This window comes from Micromys minutus (assembly GCF_963924665.1).
Source record: "Micromys minutus genome assembly, chromosome: 32".
In the NCBI taxonomy this organism is placed as follows: domain Eukaryota; kingdom Metazoa; phylum Chordata; class Mammalia; order Rodentia; family Muridae; genus Micromys; species Micromys minutus.
The window spans coordinates 6,721,871-6,741,580 of NC_137967.1; the positions used below are offsets into that span (position 1 = coordinate 6,721,871).

The following is a 19,710-nucleotide window of genomic DNA, read 5'->3' on the forward strand; positions in this document are numbered from 1 at the left end:
GAAGGCAGCTACAATGTACTTATATATAATAAATAAACAAGTCTTTAAAAACAAATAAATATAATGAAATAAAAGAATTATTCTTGGTACTGAACAGGATGACACTCATTGATGAGCTGTCTGTTCTTTCCCAGTTGACATAGAATTCCTAGATTGTGTAGTTCAACTTTTGCTTCAGTCTGGGCAAGTCCTTTAATGTCCTGTTTTGTTTTGATCTAATAACTGTGTCCCACAGGAGAAGTGTTTATAGGTAGACGATCCTTTAACAATTTCTCATACCTAAGCCATTGCTGAGTCTTATGCAGATCTTACTCTATGTAAAGACACATATTCTCTATACTAGATCAATGTGGCCTTGAAATCAGAGAGCTCAGCCTGCTTCTGCCTTTAGAGTACCGGGGTCATAGGAAGTCCTATGGTAACAGATGTTCAGTATTGCCTCTCATCTGGATGTAGGTTACCTGGTGCACTTGACTAATAAACCTCTTGCTTTTGCATTGACCTTGACTTCTCATCTTATTCACAGGATCCTCAAATGGATAACAGTCAGTTTGGGTCTAGTAATGAAGCATTTGGAGTCTGATCTGGCCATCCTTTGTAGGAAGGAATGGCTTCAGTGGTGATGGGACAGAGCTACATTTGGTTGAGTTATTAACCAAGGATATTCCAGGAAAATCCCTGAAGAACACCCACTAATGCTAGGATGGAAGGTTGCTCTCTGAAACCTGTCAACAAGGCCCCATTGCTGATAACAACTTTCACAGAGTTCAATTAATATGGAGGTTTATCAGGTGGAGAACTGGCCCCTGCACCACATACTCTAGTCTCTTGGGTCACGTGATACCTTACAGGCTATAGAAATAGAGAGTTGTATACCAACTCACCTTACAAACCCTCTAGCTAAAATCTGTTCCACATTCAAGACTTGTAGGTGCATGATAGCACTAAAAATATTTGCGTATGAACCCAATATTTAATTTAAAATAAACACCACTCCTTTAACTTAAGGCCCACGGATTCTTTAAATTGGAACTGAAATGGACGAGTTTGACGTTCCAGTAAAACTCAATAATAACATAGTGAAGTATGTAAGAAGATTACTGGCTCAAAATTACCTTTTTTCTCTGGATAATCAACAGGTGGCTGACCCACCTGAACCAGGGTCTCCAGGAAGTGCATTCTCTCTGCAGATTCCCAAGGTGAACTGCAGACTTGGAGGAAAACTCTAAGCTTCCTGCTTGTTTCAGAGTTCTGGTAAATGGGTACCTTGTGTGATAAATTAGGAGAACATGATTGGTTTTTTCATGTCATTAAGGAAAAAGGGAGATGCCTATTATTAATTTTTTGTTTTGGTTTGGTTTTTGTTTGTTTGCGTAATTTCTGTATAATTGGGAGCTCATCCAGGGCCATCAGTTTTTTTTATAATAAGTTATTAGCCATGGAGCCCTGGAAATGCCCTCTGGTGACTCTCAGAGGCAGAAACTTCAGTAACTAAGCACTTAGCAACTTTACCTGTGTTCTAATGCCTAGGATATGGGACAAAGCAGAGCTTTCCAAAGGATACCAGGCAGTCCAAGTATTATACAAGCTCTTTGCAACCTGCATTTTCTCTGACTGTTTTGTCGATGTTTTCTGTGGCATCTTCTGCACCTGAGATGCTCCCTTTTATCTCTTGTATTCTGTTGTTGATGTTGAATCTGTGACTTCTGATCTGTCTTAGGTTTTCAATCTCCAGGGTTGTCTCACTCTGTGATTTCTTTATTGCTTCTATTTCTAATTTTATAACCTGGATGGTTTTGTTCAATTCCATTAACTAGTTGGTTGTGTTTTCCTGTAATACTTTAAGGTGTTTTGTGTTTCCTCTTTACGGCTTCTACCTTTAAAAGCATTTACCTGAGTTTTATTTCTTTAAGGGAGTTATTTATATGCTTCCTAAAGTCCTCTAACATCATCCTCCTGAGTTGTGATTTTATATTTGAATCTTGATTGTTGTGGTGTGATGGGGTATCCAGGACTTGCTGTAGGGTGATAACTGTGTTCTGATCACGTCATGTAGCCTCTGTTTCTGTTGCATATGTCCTTGTGCTTGCCTCTCCCATCTGGTTTTCTCGGGTATTACCTGTTCTTGCTGTCTCTGACTGGAACCTGTCCATTTTGTGATCCTTTTTGTATCAGAAGTCCTCAGAGTGCAGCTCCCTCTCTGATTCTGTGATTCTTTTAACCTGTGATCTTGAGATCCTGAGTGTATCAGAGCTCCTGGGAGTCAAGCTGCCTCTGGGATCCTAAAATAATGTTGTGACCAAGTTCCCGAGATTCTGTGGCATCTGAGCTTCTGAAAGTTAAGCTTTCTCTGAGATTTGGAGGAGTGGGTGGGGAGCCAGAGCTCTAGGATTTCTTTGGGCACGGGTGCAAATTAGAAGGAACCCATGCCTCTGGCTGTTTAAGTGTTTGTGTTTCTGTGGTTTCTGTGGGGGTTCATGTTTTGTTGAGTATTGGGGCAAATGTTGTGGCCTCATCACATGTGATTCTGGGCATGTTAGAGCTCCTGAAATTTGAGCTTTCTTTGGGTGTTGTCTAGATATTGATTTTTTAATAAATGATAACAGGTTAAATCTACCAGTTTCTAATGTATATGCAGCTGACACTAAACAAATAATATTGAGTTATTTTTCTTCTGTAGTTGGCAACACAATTTGGATAATTGTAAGTAAGAAGTACAATAATATTTTTAAATGTTTTTAAAAGATTTATTTGTCACATAACTACACTGTTGCTATCTTCAGACATGCCAGAGGAGGTCATCAGATCGCATTGCAGATGGTTGTGAGACACATGTCATTAATAAATTTGAACTCAGGACCTCTGGAAGACCAGTCAGTGCTCTTAACCACTTAGCAATATATCCAGCCCCAATAATATTTTAACCCATTACATTGCAACTCAGTAAACTGGGTGCATATAAAAAGTGAAATATAAGAGTTCTTATATCTTATATAACATGTGTCAAATTTATTAAAAAATTTCTTTTAAAAAAGATATAAAATTATGTGATTTTTGAAATGGGGTGTCTAGTTTTTGAAAGGAATCTACACTTTTTTTTACTAGTTTTCTTTTAATGCTACAAGTATCCATGTGTCTTCTTCATTAATCTCACAAAGGTCTTGAACCTGGATTCCCAGCAGCTGACAAGTACAGTCCAGTTGACCTTTGACCCTTTGATGATGTTCAATGTCTCCTCCACTTACAGTGTAACCACAAAATGTATAGGGACACATACAATAAGTAAGAAAGTATAAGAAAATAGTGATAAAATTCAAGACTGGAATATAATAGAAATGGTATTATAGAGGAGACAACTTATTATAGTAAATTTGTGTAGAATTCCATTAAACTACAGTTTAAATATCAAGCATTTTTTGTATAAATAACATCGTCCATAAATTTTCTCTGAGAAATATGTGGATGTTAATGCTAAATGTGTTCCCTAAAGGGATACTGTTAATGATGACATTTCTGAGAAGACTAACTTATGGCAGTGATACTTTCAGTTAATTGTGATTCATTTAAGACAAAATATGCATCCCACTGTTGGAGGAGAATTGACAAACATGAAGGGTTTATTGTAGCCGAGAACAGTCAATTGTCCTTTTGCAAAGTTTAGATTTTAGGAAGTAGCAAAACCAAAGCATCTTGTTCCTTGTCCATCATTCTAGAATTTTCTGAGTCAAAGAGCTCAACCAGAAGTGCATGCTGAGAGCAGTCTCTGAGAAAAATAAGGGCAAGCAAATGTCAGGAGTTTTTCCTATCCCTTCTATAACCTCAATATAACAGCATGTTAACATATCTACTAGCTTATTTTTTATTATTTTTAAATCTATTTTTAACAGTCCAGTTGTTATTCCTGTAATAATTCAGTGCCTGACTCGTACTTATACCCCACCTCATTCATTACCTGCTCTCCCATCTCCAAGAGGATATCTCTTTCTCTTCAAACCTCAGACCTTCCCAATCCCTGAAGCCTCAAGGCTCTAGGGGGTTAAGTGTGTCTTCTCTCATGGAGGCCAGACCAGGCCGTCCTAGGCAGCGTATGTGCTATGGGCCTCATATCAGCTGGTGAATACTGCCTGTTTAGTGGCTCAGTTTCTGAAAGTTCTTAGTTGTCCAAGATATTTGAGACTGCTCACCGTCCTCCTCAACTTCTACGAACTAATCCCTAATTGGACCATAGAGGTCACCAGCTTCTGTCCATTATTGAATAAAGTATGTTTGTATTTGGGAGGATAAAAATAATATCTCTTCCTTAGACAATGGGCCAGTCACTTGAAACCAGCTTAAAAAAACAAGACATGTATGTACTCCTACTGGAAACCAATCAATGTATTCTGATTTCATCTTTGTTGATTATTTAGGATTTTTTTGCCTGCTTGTTTGATTTGGAAATGATTTCTATGTGTATACATAACCTGGTTTGTTCTGGAACCCGCATTCCATAAAAGCTCATAGATTTAACAGCAATATCACCTGCTTTGGTGGTTTTATGAGGGAAAATCTCCATGACAGCAACATGATGACTAAAACTGTAATAATAACTAGAGAATTTTATTTTCCCAGAAAACACTAAACACACGAATGAGTGTAAGATTTCATGGACAGAGCACACAAGATCAGCATATATGATATTTCCAAACATCACTAGAGGAACCAGTGAGAGGGATTCTAAACTAGATACATGCACTGAAACCCAATAATTATTTGGTAGGTTCAAACTTGACATGTGACAGAATGACTGAAATATTTGTTCAGAAATATGATTTCTCCCTGATCTTTTGTATAGAATTTCTATCTGGTCTCACTAAAATGATGTAGATCTTGGGTGCAAAGATGCATCCGAGCATCCCTGCACTAGATGCCAAGATGGAGAAGATCTCCACAGCAACCATGACCTTGCCCTTGGTGCTATGGTACACAGGAAGGAAGGTGACCCAGACACTGCAGAACACAAGCATGCTGAAGGTCAAGAACTTGGCTTCATTGAATGTGTCAGGCAGATTCTTGGCCAAGAAAGCCACAGTGAAGCTTCCAAGGGCCAGGCAGGCCAAGTATCCCAGGACAAAGTAGAATGCAGTAACTGAGCCCTTGTTGCACACAATGATGATGTGGCCATGCTCAGAGTGTTCGTCAATATCAACAAAGGGAGGAGAAACAGCTATCCAGGTTGTACACAGAATAAATTGAAATAGGGAACATGTGGGAATAATGTAGTTTGGAGTCCCTGATACCAGGAAGTTTCTCAACTTTCTTCCTGGGTCTGTGACTTTGAATGCCAGAATCACAGTTACTGTTTTGGCCAGAACTGTGGAAACAGCCACAGTGAATACTGTCCCAAAGGTGATTTGCTGTAAGATACAGGTTACTCTGTTAGGATGGCCAATGAAGAAAAAGGAGCACAGAAAACAGCACATGAGTGACACGAGCAATAGGTAGCTGAGGATTCTGTTATTGGCCTTCACAATAGGAGTGTCATGGTGCTTCACAAAGACCCAAAGTACCAGAGCTGTGAATGCAGAGAGACAGAAGGCTAGTAAGGCAAGAGCCATCCCCAAGGGGTCTTCATAGCTTAGAAAGATCACAGCTTTCTGAAGGCATTTGTTGTGTTGTGTGTTGGCATAGTGGCCTTCTGGACAATTCACACACTGATCCATATCTGATGTGCAAAGGAAAGTTAGGTTAGTGCTGCTTTAGGAATTTTATGGGCAAGGTATTTCACGTGAGGGTGTTGAGAGAAGCCTTGCAATGATGCCTTTGAATATGAGAATTTATTTGAAAGACATTGCTGCCCAGCATCACTTTCAATTTTTAATGTTCTTAAAAATTTAAGGGAAAATCAATCCAAGCAATTATTTATCTATTTAACTTGTTGATTATATAATTTATTATGTTATCATAATCCAAAGATTTCCTAAAGCTTTTGTTGGTTCTATGTTTTTATCTAATAGATTATTTAATATAGAGAAGATACATTCGTAATCCATAATGCAGTTGCGTACATTTTATAAATACAAAAACCTACACTGTTTTCTGACTGTCTATTGACTCTCCTATTGACTCATTGACTGTTCTATTATTTCAGTCCCTCTGAAACTTTGAGACTCTGACTTCTTCTGGAACAAGACCTGTAATAGGTAACATAGAACTGAGTAGAACAATCTCACTGCCAAAAAACCAAAAAAAAAAAAAAAAAAAAAACAAAAAACAAAAAAAACAAAAAACAAAAAACAAAAACCACCAAATAAAACAAGTAGGGCACATGAATGTGTGTGTGTGTCTGTTTGTATGTGTGTGTTTATGTAAATTTGACAATTGCATTATTGAATTTACATGATTCCTGTCATAAGTCATTAGAAGGTGGAAATGAGAGCTAATATATTATTAATATCGGAAAAGTAGTATATATTAACGAAAAGAGTGCTAATAAAATCCTCATCTGGTAGTAAGTAAACAAAAGTTCTGGTTATTGGTCATCTGATGCAGTAATGTTAGCGCTGAAGGGGAAAAGGACCGCTGTAGATACTTTTTAGTAAGAAGCCCTTCACCTCCATTCTTCATTGGGAGTGCTGAGCACTTTCATCCTTGCCTCATCTCCATTTCCAGGGGACTCAGTGTCTGTGCATGCACTCAGAGATGAAATCAGTATTGACAAACAGAATGAGAAACGGAACAGAGGAATTCTTCAGCAAGAGTAGTAACCCAGATGGTTTGTCTTAAGTAATAGTACCCCATTCCTAAGTTGTCATCCTGATCATGGCTACAATATGAACTGATTGTAGTTTCACTTCATATTTATGTCATTTCAGCAAATGTTGATGTGCTTTGTTGGTTTTAAGAATTCTTAACTCAAGCAGTGCATTTGTGAAGACCTATCATTTGATAAGTTGTCTAAAAGCCTAAGGAGTCAGATTAGATATGAATAGAATATTTTTCTCTAAGAGAACCTGAGTTCAGATACCATCAGCCATGTCAGGTGTCTCACAAGTGCATGTAAATGTACCTACAGGTGTATTATTCACTCATATGTGTATAGAACATGTCTTATCCATCCCACATATATAAGCAATTAAAGTAATAAAATATACTAGGCAGTATTTGTGGAATCCATTGATGTAAATAGTAATTCTTATTTGGTTTTACATCTAAAACAATTTCAGTATACTTTTAAAAATTATTTTCAAACATAGTGTATGTTAGAATTCATCACTTCAAAAGACATCTCCTGAGTAGGTTGCTTATTTCAATGCATCTTATGTATAAGCTCAGATTGTAAACCTTAGCAACAAATGATTTAATTGTTGAACCATCACACAGACCTGATATGTCTTTTAAGGACTTTAATTCATTATATAGAATAAGGGGCAAAATAATTGAAAAGCTACCCATAAACTTGTGGCATTTTGTCAACCCAAATTTAATATTTTAATAATGGGCATGGTAGGTAACATGCTAATATGATTCTGTTTGTGTATTCTACTTCATGGGTCAACTCCTTTCCTCTACATCCTGGATTCAGATCACATCTGGCTTTGAACATGGTTCTTTAAGGAACATACTTAGCAACTTCTCACAAATTTGCAAATGCTTTACTCTTCTATGTAAACTTACAGAGAACATGTGTTTAGTGCCTAGCAGTCTCATGACTTAGTCAAGTAGATTCTACATTAAATTGGTTCCCAGGGACTCCTATATGTACATGTTGTGCATAATTTTATGTAGGGCAGATATATTCATGAAATAGCACTAAATTAAGTCTTTTAAAAATATTGTGACTAAAATCGAATATATATAATAGTTTTAAAATAGATTAACTATTGGGGAAACCTTCTGGAAAATTCCCTGAAATACAAGTTTTATTTTCTAAAGTATTTCTTTGTGAAAATGTAATGATCCATTAATTTAAAAAGAGTCAGTGTGTAGGTCAATGAACAAGGTATGTGTGTTTGTTTTTCTTTGGCAGAATTGAATTAATGCTCTCTCACTCTCTGTCTATTTCTCTCTCTCTCTCTCTCTCTCTCTCTCTCTCTCTCTCTCTCTCTCTCTGTCTGTCTCTCTCTGTGTGTCTCTGTCTCTCTCTGTTTCTCTATCTGTCTCTGTCTCTCCCTCTGTCACTCTCTCTCTGTCTCTCTGTTTCTCACTCTCTCAATCTCTCTCTCCTCTCACTTTCTCTCTGTATAAATCTATTTCTATATACAGATATACACACACATATATATATGTATTTGTAAAACTAATAAAAGCTTTATGTTTTATACTTCATTTGCATTTTGGTTGACTTTATCAACTTAGTGTGGTACACGAGAAAAAATATATATTCATGATGTATCAGAGCAGCAAACACTCACTTGTCTCATTAGAAATTTCATTTTCACTACAAGGGCTACAAAGAAAACAGCAGGCTGCCATTCCTTCCTTCCAGATTCTTTTGAATCCAGGACTACAGTCTGCACTGCACACCGAGGATGGCATCTGAGAACAGAAGTAAACACATTGGATAATGAGTTTTAGCTATTTTTTTATGTTTTATATTAGCACATTAAGATTTCAAAAAGTTTATTTCATGTACAGTAAACTGATGGACAGTTCCCCTTGTCGTTTGTTTAATGACCACATAAATACTGGAAATACACTGAAGAAATGTTGGGAACCAGGGAGAAGAGAGATCTCTGCCGAGTGCGCACAGAAAGCATGCCCCTGCCGTGCCTGATCCATGGACCAGGTACCCAGCATTGGGACCTCTGTTACCACCCGGCGTTTTTGGGGCACAGAACAGGGCTCGGCCCATCTGCCACCTGGACCAGCAGTTCCCAAAGTTTAAGACCTGGTGAGAAGGAGATCCGAACAGTCAGGGAGCAGAGACATCTCTGCCGAGTGCACACAGAAAGAACACGCCTGACCGCCTGACACAGGGACCAGGAAACCAGCATTGGGACCTCTGTTCCCACCCGGCAGCTTTGGGGCACAGAACAGGGCTTGGGCCATCTGCCACCTGGACCAGTAAAGATCCAGGAACACAGACAAAGTACAAGGGAAAGGCAAGAACATATCACTGACAACAAGATAGCAAGAGGAAAGCGAAAGAGCATATCCCAAGGAAACCAAGACAACCTGGCAATACCACCAACCAGCTCTCCCATCACAGAAAACATTGGAATGCCAAACACTCCAGAAAAAGAAGACGCAGAATATACCTCAAGACAATGATAAAGATCTTTAAACAAGAACGGGAGGAAAAGGAAAAAGAATAAGAAGCTTTTAAAGAAGAAACAAGAAAAACACTCAAAGAACTCAAAGAACTAGAGAAAAACAGAACTAAAGAAATAAAGAAATGGAAGAAGAAATTTAAAATGGAAATTGACACAATAAAGAAAACACTAAAAGAGATAATCCTAGATGTAGAACACCTAAAAAGGAAATTAGGAGCCACAGAAGCAAGCATTTCCAATAGACTACAAGAGATTGAAGAGAGAATCTCAGGGGCCGAACACAACATTGTAAACATAGACAAAACAGCCAGAGAAGATGCAAAAAAAACAAAAAGCTCCTAACCCAAAATGTCCAGGAGATCCAGGACACAATGAAAAGACAAAACCTATGGATAATAGGAATAGAAGAGGGGGAAGAATATCAACTAAGGCACAGTAAATATCTTCAACAAGTTTGTGGAAGAAAACTTCCCTACCCTTCAGAATGAGATGACCAGAAGCATAAAAGAAGCCTTCAGAACTCCAAATAGGTTGGACCAGAAAAGAAATTCCTCCTGACACATAATAGTCAAAACACCAAGTGCCCAAAGCAAAGAAAGAATACTAAAAGCAGTAAGGGGAAAAGGTCAGGTAACATATAAAGGCAGACCAATAAGAATCACACCCGATTTCTCAGCAGAGACTATGAAAGCTAGAAGAGCCTGGACAGACAACATGCACACCCTAAGAGAGCACAAGTGCCAGCCCAAGCTGCTATACCCAGCAAAACTATCAATCACCATAGATGGAGAGATGAAGATATTTCAAGACAAATCTAAATTTACACAATATCTGACCACAAACTCAGCACTACAATGAATTATAGGTGAAAAACCCAATAAAATGAGGGGAACTGCATCTTAGTAAAAACAAGAAAACTCCTAAGCAAGAAAACCAAAATAAGAAAAAGACCGAGAAACATCTGAGGAAGTGCTCGACATCTTTAACCATCAGGGAAATGCAAATCAAAACAACCCTGAGATTCCACCTCACACCAGTCAGATTGGCCAAGATCCAAAACTCAGATGACAGCAGATGCTGGCGAGGCTGCGGAGAAAGAGGAACACTTCTCCACTGTTGGTGGGGTTGCAAACTAATACAACCACTCTGGAAATCAGTCTGGCGATACCTCAGAAAATTGGATATAGTACTACCTGAAGACCCAGCTATTCCACTTCTGGGCATATACCCCAGAGACACTTTAATACACAACAAAGATATATGCACCACAATGTTCATAGCAGCTCTATTTATAATAGCCAGAAGCTGGAAAGAACCCAGATTGTCCTTCAGAAGATGAATGGATACAAAAATAGTGGTACATATACACAATGGAATACTACTCAGCCACCAGAAACAATGACTTAACCAAATTCTTAAGAAAATGGCTGCATCTAGAGAATATCATCCTGAGTGAGATAACCCAGTCACAAAAGAACAAACATAATATGCAGTCACTGATATTGGGATGCTAACCCCAGAGGCTTGCACTCCCCCAGAATCAACTCACAGACTGTATGAAGTCCAAGAAATAAAGAAAACAAAACAAAATAATATTTACAAAACAAGAAGACTTTGACTATTTCCATGTTGCATTTTGTTTTGCATGTACTTTAAGCTCATTGTAACTATTAGGTTTTCAATGCATACTGTCAAGCCCTTGAAAAAATCAAGTACTGACTAAAAAATATATTCACAGAGTTTTATGTAAAAAGTATTTTAATATCTGAAAAGACAGTACTGACAAAAATGTATAATTTTAAGCAAAAAATGTTTAAAATCTGTACATTTATCTTTGTTTTGTAAAATAAAGTCGTTTTTTAAAAAAAAGAATGTAAGCAACAGAAGCCAAGGCACATGGCATTAATTGAACCCAGTTCCCTCAGCACAGCAAGTCCTAGATATCCAAATCCACCAGGAACACCACATTCTGATGTAAAATCACAACTCATAATCATGTTAATTGGGTTTAAGTAGGTCATAAATAACTCCCTTTAAGAAATACAGAAACACAAATGTAAAAAGATAGAAGCCTTTAAAGAGAAAACACACAGACACACATACATACACTCAAAAATCCCATAGAAAAATACAGGAAAACACAATGAATCAGTTGAAGAAATTGAGCAAAACCATCCAGAAACTAAAAATGGAAATAGAAACAATAAAGTAATCACAAAGGGAGACAACGCTGGAGATAGAAAACCCAGAAACAATATCAAGAGTCTTGGACACAAGCATTACCAAGAGAATACAAGAGATAGAAGAAAGATTGTCAGGGGCAGAAGATACCATAGAAAACACTGACACAAAGGTCAAAGAAAATACAAGCTGCAAAAAGGTCCAAACCCAAAACATCCAGGAATTCCATGACTTGATGAGAAGATCAAACCCAAGAATCATAAGTATAGAAGAGAGTGAAGATTCCCACCTTAAAGGCCAATAAATATCTTCAAGAAAATTACAGAAAAAATCTTTTGTAACCTAAAGAAATAGATGCCCATAAACATACATGAAGCCTACAGAAGTCCAAATGGATGTGACCTGAAAATAAATTCTTTCCTTCACATATATTCTAAATACCAAATATACCAAACAAAGAAAGAATATTAAAAGCATTAAGGTAATAAATCTGTAACATATAAATGCAGACCGATCAGAATCAAACTAGACCTATCAATAGAGACCTTGAATGCTAGATGATCCTGGGACGTTATCATAAAGATCCTAAAAGAACACAAATGCCAGTCCAGGCAACTATATCCTGAAAAATTCTCAGTTAACATAGATGGAGAAACCACAGAATTTTATGAAAAATGAAATTTAAACAATATCTTTTAAAAATTTAGCCCTACAAAGGATAATAGATAGAAAACTTCAACACAAGGAGAGAAATACACTCTAGAAAAAGCAAGAAAGTGATCTTTCAACTACCTAAAGAAGACAACCATGCAAACATAATTCTACCTGTAATAATAATAATAATGATAATAATAAAAACAACCATCATTGGTCTCTAATATTTCTCAACAGCAATGAACTCAATTCCTTAATAAAAAGACGTAGACTATCAGACAAGCTAGGTCAAAAGGAGGCAGAATATTTCTTCTTACAGGATAATTACCTCAGTGACAAAGACATACACTACCTCAGAATAAAAGGATGGAAAAGAATTTTCCAAACAAAGATTACCAAGAAACATGCTGGAGGAGCCATTCTCATATCAAATTATATTGGCTTTCAACCAAAAGTTATCAAAATGATAAGGAAGCCCACTTCATACTCATCAAAGCAAAATCCACCAAGATGAACTCTCAGTTCTGAACATCTATGCTCCAAATGCAAGGGCACCTACATTCATATAAGAAATCTTACTAAAGCTCCAAGTGCACATTGCACCTCACACAATAATGTGGGAGATTTCAACACCCCACTCACATCAATGGACAGATGATGGAAACTGAAACCAAACAGAGACATAATCAAACTAACAAGTTATGAACCAAATGGATTTAACATATACATATACATTTCATCCTAAAACAAAAGAATATACCTTCTTCTCACCACCTCATGGTACCATCTCCAAAATTGAACATAAAATTGGTCACAAAACAGGCGTCAACACATACAAGAAGATTGAGATAATTCTCAGTGAAGATGTTGATTTGGTAAGTTCAATTTTAATACAATATGTTTTCTCTTGTAATTCAATTAGTTTTAGGTCAAAATAATCAATTATTTTAAAACATTCAATTGCGAGAAATATGATTATCATATAGTGTATAAAATATTTAAATTCATAAATAAAGAATAAAACAACTTTCAAACTGATTTTTAAAAGGAGCCACTTCTGGACATTTTTGAAAATTAATGTCATTCTATATTGTGTGGTGTATTACACTTAATCGATTTGTAAATGTTGAACCACACTTGCATTCCTAGAATAAATTTGTTCTTTGCTCAGAGACAGATCTTTGTGTTCGGTTTTATGGTACATGATTTTGTCAAGAATCATTCTTACATAATTGTCAAAGTTATTAATCTCCAATTTTCCTTATTCCCTGTCATTATACATTATATTTTTTCCAATTTTTTTTAAAGAGAGAAGTTCTTCCCTTGCATGCATCTCTCTATCCTCTGCATGCAACCAAGGAATGTCTTAAAAATTAAACCAGCCCCGTTGTTTTGATTTTATTTAAAGAATGTTACCAGAATGTTATTCAATTATAGCAGGAAATTATTTGTTACTTTGTTTGGATGATGTTATTGCTGATTTTGATGTGTTTTATAGTCATTTCTCTGTCCGTAGTTCTACAGCTGTCTTTGTGTTCCTTTGACCTTTTGTTTACCTCACTGACAAGTGTGAAGGAGTTCTTCCAGTTTATCTAAAACTGATCTTCTGTGAATATGAGTTTCTTTAATTGTGTTCATTAATGAATATTGTAGGTGTCCTTCTATTTTATGAGATAATATTTTAGTTATAATAAGAGCAGATAGTGATCAGGACTCTTAGTATTTCATAACTTTAACATTAACCTCACACTTATCAGCATCTATTCCAGAGGTTTATGGTAATGGAGGAGATTACTGTGTAATAATGAACAAAATATAGTTCAGTTTAAAGGAAAGAATATGAGACAGTGGTAAAAAATTTTTATAATTGTTAAATTTTAAAAAATGGTTTTGATATGATAAAATTATATATTATGCTTGTATGAAAGCTTCAAAGAATTATAAAAATATGTCCAAAACAATAAAGAGAAACATACTACAGGAGCCTAGGAATTGGATCCTGACATGACAATATACTTCAGTTCAATATGTTTACTGCTTTGTATTTTGAATCAATAAGTTAGTACACACTCACCCTTCTACGTCCTGTGGCCAACTCAATTGTTCCTGCAGATAAGTGAAAGAGTTGCCCATGTGGAAAATATGGGCTGAACTGTCCTATCTTCACTTTAAACGCAACGTGTTGTGAGAAATTCCAAATGCGAAAAATATCATAATCTTCCTGCAGAATTTCTCTATGTTTCATAATCACTTTGTCCCCTAGAGGATTAGTAAAGTTGGCCTTTCTCAGAAAGGAATTTATCTGAAAGACAAGCATCATTCTATATTGTACAAATGTTCCTTCCAGGTACACAATGGATTATGATTACATAGAAATGGCAACATCATTTAAAGTATGAAAGAGAAATCACAACATATGCAAATGAAATAAAGTGATACTATTCCAAGAATTTCAGTTCTCTCAGAGAAGACTGCCAAACAAAACAAAACATAAATGCAGAACCAAACACAGATATACAGCACACACACACACACACACACACATACAATAACACAGAGAGAGGCTCACATCTTTTCTGAGTCACACATATAATACAGCTAGACCATTATTTACACACAGATATACATTAATATTGACACATCTATGTAAACTATCTGGCAAAAAGTAAGGCATATATGCACTCAACTAAAAACATAAATACTATATCACACTAACTACATAAACTGCCATAAGTAAAAACACACATACATGCACACACACACACACACACACACACACACACTAACACATACACAAACACACATTGATTATAGAAAGTAAATAATACATTAAAAATATATTGCTTATTCCACAGACATATAAACATGTATGAACAAAACAACACAAATACAAACACAGATTCACAGACAGAGTAAAACACATACATGTACACAGTGAGAAAGATAAATCCAAACAAATCTCTAGACAAAACTGAACACCAACACTATTTCTTGTTTACTTATTCTGAGAAAACCAAGTAAGTTCTCCAGAGCCTACATTGGGGCAGAATCACTGAAGAAACCTAAAGAAAACCATTCCTTAAAATGATTTTCACATAATTGACAAATAAAAATGAAAATTTATCTTCTCATAGAAAAATTCAAGAGGAAGGACTTTAGATTCACTATTGAGAGGAGTATGCTAATGGTTTTGGGTGCTCTATATGCAACCACAGAATTTAATTGAAGCCCTGTAGCTTCTTTTCCATTCACACTTATACCACTCACTAGATTTCCTTTTTATTTCGGGAAAATGATCAAAAACCATTCTATTTTGAAAAATATTTCCTATTTCATTAAGTGTGGGCAACTGAGAGTCTCTAAATGAATATGAAATTGAAAACACCAAGAATCATCCAATAAAAAAACTATACCTTCAAGCATGAAGAACTGGCTCCTTTCCCATTGTCTGTTGCCTGATTATCAACCTGTTGCAGATTCATCTCATGTAGTGCATGGGCCACGGCATACACAGCATTGTATATGTTATGACTACCATCACTAAAGACCATGTTAAACTTCTGCTCCATTAGCCATGGCACTGAGACATTGGATGTAGAGTCCTCTAGTATTTTACAGTCAAATGCTGAGGATTCATTAATAAAGTACTTCCAATCTGGCATTACTAGATATAAATCTTTTCTGCTTGGACGGTACAAAGTCTGTACAAAATTTTTAAAGCTAGAAATCTCCCCATGGTGGTGGAGAAAAGTAAGAGTCCCATAGAATGTGCCATGAGTTAAGTCTCTATTACTGGTAGGTAAATCACATTGTTTTGTGGTGACCCAAATTCTCTTTATGACTGGAGATTCCCACATCCTGAAGCTCAATTCAATAATGCTCTGTGCTTCCCCATGAATGATAATAACATTAGTAGATGACATCACAATTTGTTTGTGGTACATTTCAATATTTTGATAGAAATTAAACTGAAGGAATGACATCATTGTCACAAAGGCAAAGCAAATTCCCGTGTCTTCACTCTCGTTCTTCATCTCTGAGAGAAACTGATGACCTTGATCATCATAGGTAATGATAAGGCCGACCCAGTTCCAGTTGAAGTAAAGTAAGAAGGAGACCATTGCCAATGCTAGAGATGGGTGCCTTGGGGCCATCTGATAGAGATAGGGAAATTGTTCATTATCACTGAAGATTGAATGGAAAGGTCCATAGGTCAGCTGAAGGAGCTACAACACAGAGAGCAGCATGAGGTGCAGTGCACATAAAAACCTGTGATCATATTTACCTGCAAACAGTGATTACCTGTGACTTGTGCTCTCATCTCTGATTCAAATGAGCAAATGTGGAAGCCTGACACATACACTTCCAATGGGAACAGCAAGTATGGCTGTTTAACAAAGGTGTAACAAAATGTATTTGCATATTATAATATCCGCTATTCTGTCTCTCAGTTTCTGTCTCAATATCTGTATTTTTAATGTTTGGAGGGATTTTAATATATTTACAACTTGGGGATATTTGACTAATTTTTAAAGACATTTAGTATGCCTTAATCCATGCATGCTTCTAATATTTAATAGGAAATTTCTGTGAATACTGCTGCCTTAGCTTTTAGGAAACATATTCTTATGTTTTACAGTACAGGTTGTGACTCACATAAAGTGGACAGAGATGTTCTTTTTAGCATAAGGCTCCAAAATACTGTGGAAACATCTGCCTTTGTGCCCCCTCAAGAAAGAGAACATCAGAACAGAGTAAATTTAAAAGAGTAAACAAGATTTGCCTTCCTAAAAGTGTTAGCAGCAGATCAGATTAATAAACTTCCTTCTCAATACCCAGCCAATTATAGGGTAAATATGTAGGACTCATAGATTTTATCTCTTGAAGATAATACACAGAAACAATGTTAGATTGGATGGAGTTATTTCCTCCATTTGATGTGTATTATAATGATGAAAAAATAATCGTGTGTAAAAATATGAAAGAACAAGCTATCAAAACCACTAAAGCCTTCACTCTTAGAAAAGTTCACTGATGAAAGTCCAAACTTTTATGTTATGATGAGGAAAAAAAGAAAAACATAGCAGTAATTTCACTAAATATATGAAACAATCATTGTGCTATTGAAGAAAATGACTTATAATAACTATATAACTATGTTGCTGAAATATTTGCCAGTGTGTCTACAGACAGTTGGCACTCAGTACATTAATGGTCAGTAATATATTCACTGGTAGTAAAATGTCTAAATCCGCAGACTGGACTGGAGGTTTTCATCCTATCCAGTGCCTTTGAAATGTCATGAGCTGCCAGGTTAAAAATCGTCTGCCATGCCTTTGCACAAAATACTCCAGACACTTTAACGTTGGTTTATTGAGAAAATGTTTCTAATTATATTTCTGTTCCATCATATTTTATCACTGATAAATGATCTTTTAACAGCTCTATGATTATAAGTGATCCATGATTGTAATTAATAACTTTGTTATTTCATGGTTTACAAACAATAGTCAAAGTATATGACTAAGATAACACATATCTGGGGACAGAATTCATATGTTCTATGTTTTGAAACAACCTGAATCCATCTCTGCTAATTGAGATTTATACAAATAAAACTCTGACTGTTAGTCTGTCAAGGCTGCTGGATTCTCTCTACCATTATGGCAGACTCAATTCTTCATGGCCTCATTTATTCTTGTTTTCTGGAGTCTGTCAAACTCTGGAGGTGGCCCCTAGGAAAAGGTCTATCATGTCTCAGATTACTAAGTACCATGGAACTACATAGATTGTCATGAGCATGAATCCATTCTCATCCACTGACTTTCATAATTGATATCAAAGTCCCCAAAAAAGATATGACTTTAAGAATTCCTGGCCTATAATAACTCACACCAGATGATAAGATGATGTCCAGGTCTTTCCACCAATTTAACGATGCGAACCAATCAGGTCCTGTAAGCAGAAATGAACACATAGTTTCTTTACCACATATATAATTAGGCATGTGCACATTTTGTTCATAAATTCCATATGGTGGAGGTGTTATAGATTTTCCATCACAGTGGCCCAAAGTGTATTTTAGAGTCAGAGACATATTCGGTAAAAGGTCAGGATTCCTGTTGATTTCATCCACTGTAAAGGCTAATGCCAAAGCATATTTGTGGTGTTTAGTTGTTTCTCTGTAAAAGAGAACAGTGTTTATTGTGGACAGATGTCTAGGCATGATCACTTGTACTAAGTAGATGCACTATTCTGTACTGGAATTTTCTACATCTGATCTCTATAAATGAAAACTAATGCCTTTTGTTGTGAGAATGGATTAACAAGAGAACCTAAAAACTAGTAAACACTTTAAAAGTTCATGACAGTGTTGCTCTCATAAATAAAGTATGGTATGAACCTCATCCAAAGACAGCATTTCCATTTGTTTTTGAGTCCTTAATCAGAAGGTCAAGAAAAACCACAGATATTAACAAAACATTAATTCTGATTATATCTTCATTTTGAAATTTTTGAGCAATATAAAAATACAAATGTTATGAGAACCTTTGAGTTCATGATATTTTCTTGTTAAATTAAGTGAATTGTTTAAGGAAGAGAAGACGTGATTTATGAGTGAATAATAGAATTTCTGCAGCAACACTTGGTTTTTATTCTTACAAAAACTTATAGTAAGTGACCGATATTCTTGACATGTCCCTTCATATCTATCCTCATCTTGTTTTTTTCAATCTTTTGCTGAAATAAATTTTTAATGATTTACTTTTTAATAAATTCAAATGTCATACATGAATTTGGTAAATGTTATATGTCTATAAATATGTTTGTATGTATTTGAGCAAGGTTTATTTAGGTCCAAAGAGGGCAAAACTTCCATGTTTTAACAGAAACTTTACAGTAGACTATCCTTGCTTCAAATGAGCAATATACATTTGTGCAAGGTACTTTGTGCAGCTTTGTCCAAAGATTAAGGGCTTACTCCATTACCAGAGCATCATTCACATACTTTTTCTTTACACAGGAATGTGATCTATTCACTCTGGGTACTTCTGGGTACCACTTATTTGTTTTTGGGATAAAACACTGGGAAATATTACATGATCAATTTCAAGAAGTCATTACTTCTAGAGTGAAACATAAACTGTAATGAGGAGGGCTTTATCTGAAGGATCAATGTATATAGTCCTGTGTATCTCAGCTTCTAGGCATTATGTCAGGGGTCATGTGTAAGAAGAGCAAAACCATCACTGGATTAATAGAAAGGAGAAAATAGGATTGAATCTGTAAAAGAATTAAGCTTGTTTCTTGGTGTTCAGACTTACCAACAGGAGAGATGATTCAAGGATTTGCCTAATCTTAACCTTCGGATCACTCAAGAAGTATTCAATTTCATTTACAAAGAATAATATAAATGCACTTACAGGACATTCAGAGTCTGGCTAAAATAATCTTTCTCCATAGTCTTCTGAACTGCTCCAAGGATGAAGGAACAAGTTTCCTTTAAGTCTTGATCCATAATCTCATTCAAATTTATTCTCCAGAAGCACCTGGGATCAATGACATTTGCCATGAGAAGTGGAATGTTGAGGAGGAAGAAGACTACCATCAAAATCAACAT

At 36.0% G+C, this 19,710-nt stretch overlaps 1 protein-coding gene across 2 annotated transcripts; it reads right to left on the minus strand.

Moving 5' to 3' along the window:
• Positions 1 to 4,799: 4,799 nt before the first annotated feature.
• LOC308413586 (vomeronasal type-2 receptor 116-like) lies at positions 4,800 to 19,710 on the minus strand (the record flags this gene model as incomplete). Of its 2 annotated transcripts, none has more annotated exons than XM_080908638.1 (6): positions 4,800 to 5,554; positions 8,394 to 8,517; positions 14,164 to 14,391; positions 15,503 to 16,315; positions 17,983 to 18,271; positions 19,514 to 19,710. In XM_080908638.1, the coding sequence occupies 6 exons, from the start codon at positions 19,708 to 19,710 to the stop codon at positions 4,800 to 4,802; spliced, it is 2,406 nt and encodes an 801-aa protein (XP_080764764.1). The 2 variants fall into 2 exon arrangements, with proteins under 2 accessions (XP_080764764.1, XP_080764763.1); XM_080908637.1 differs by having other exon boundaries at positions 4,800 to 5,704.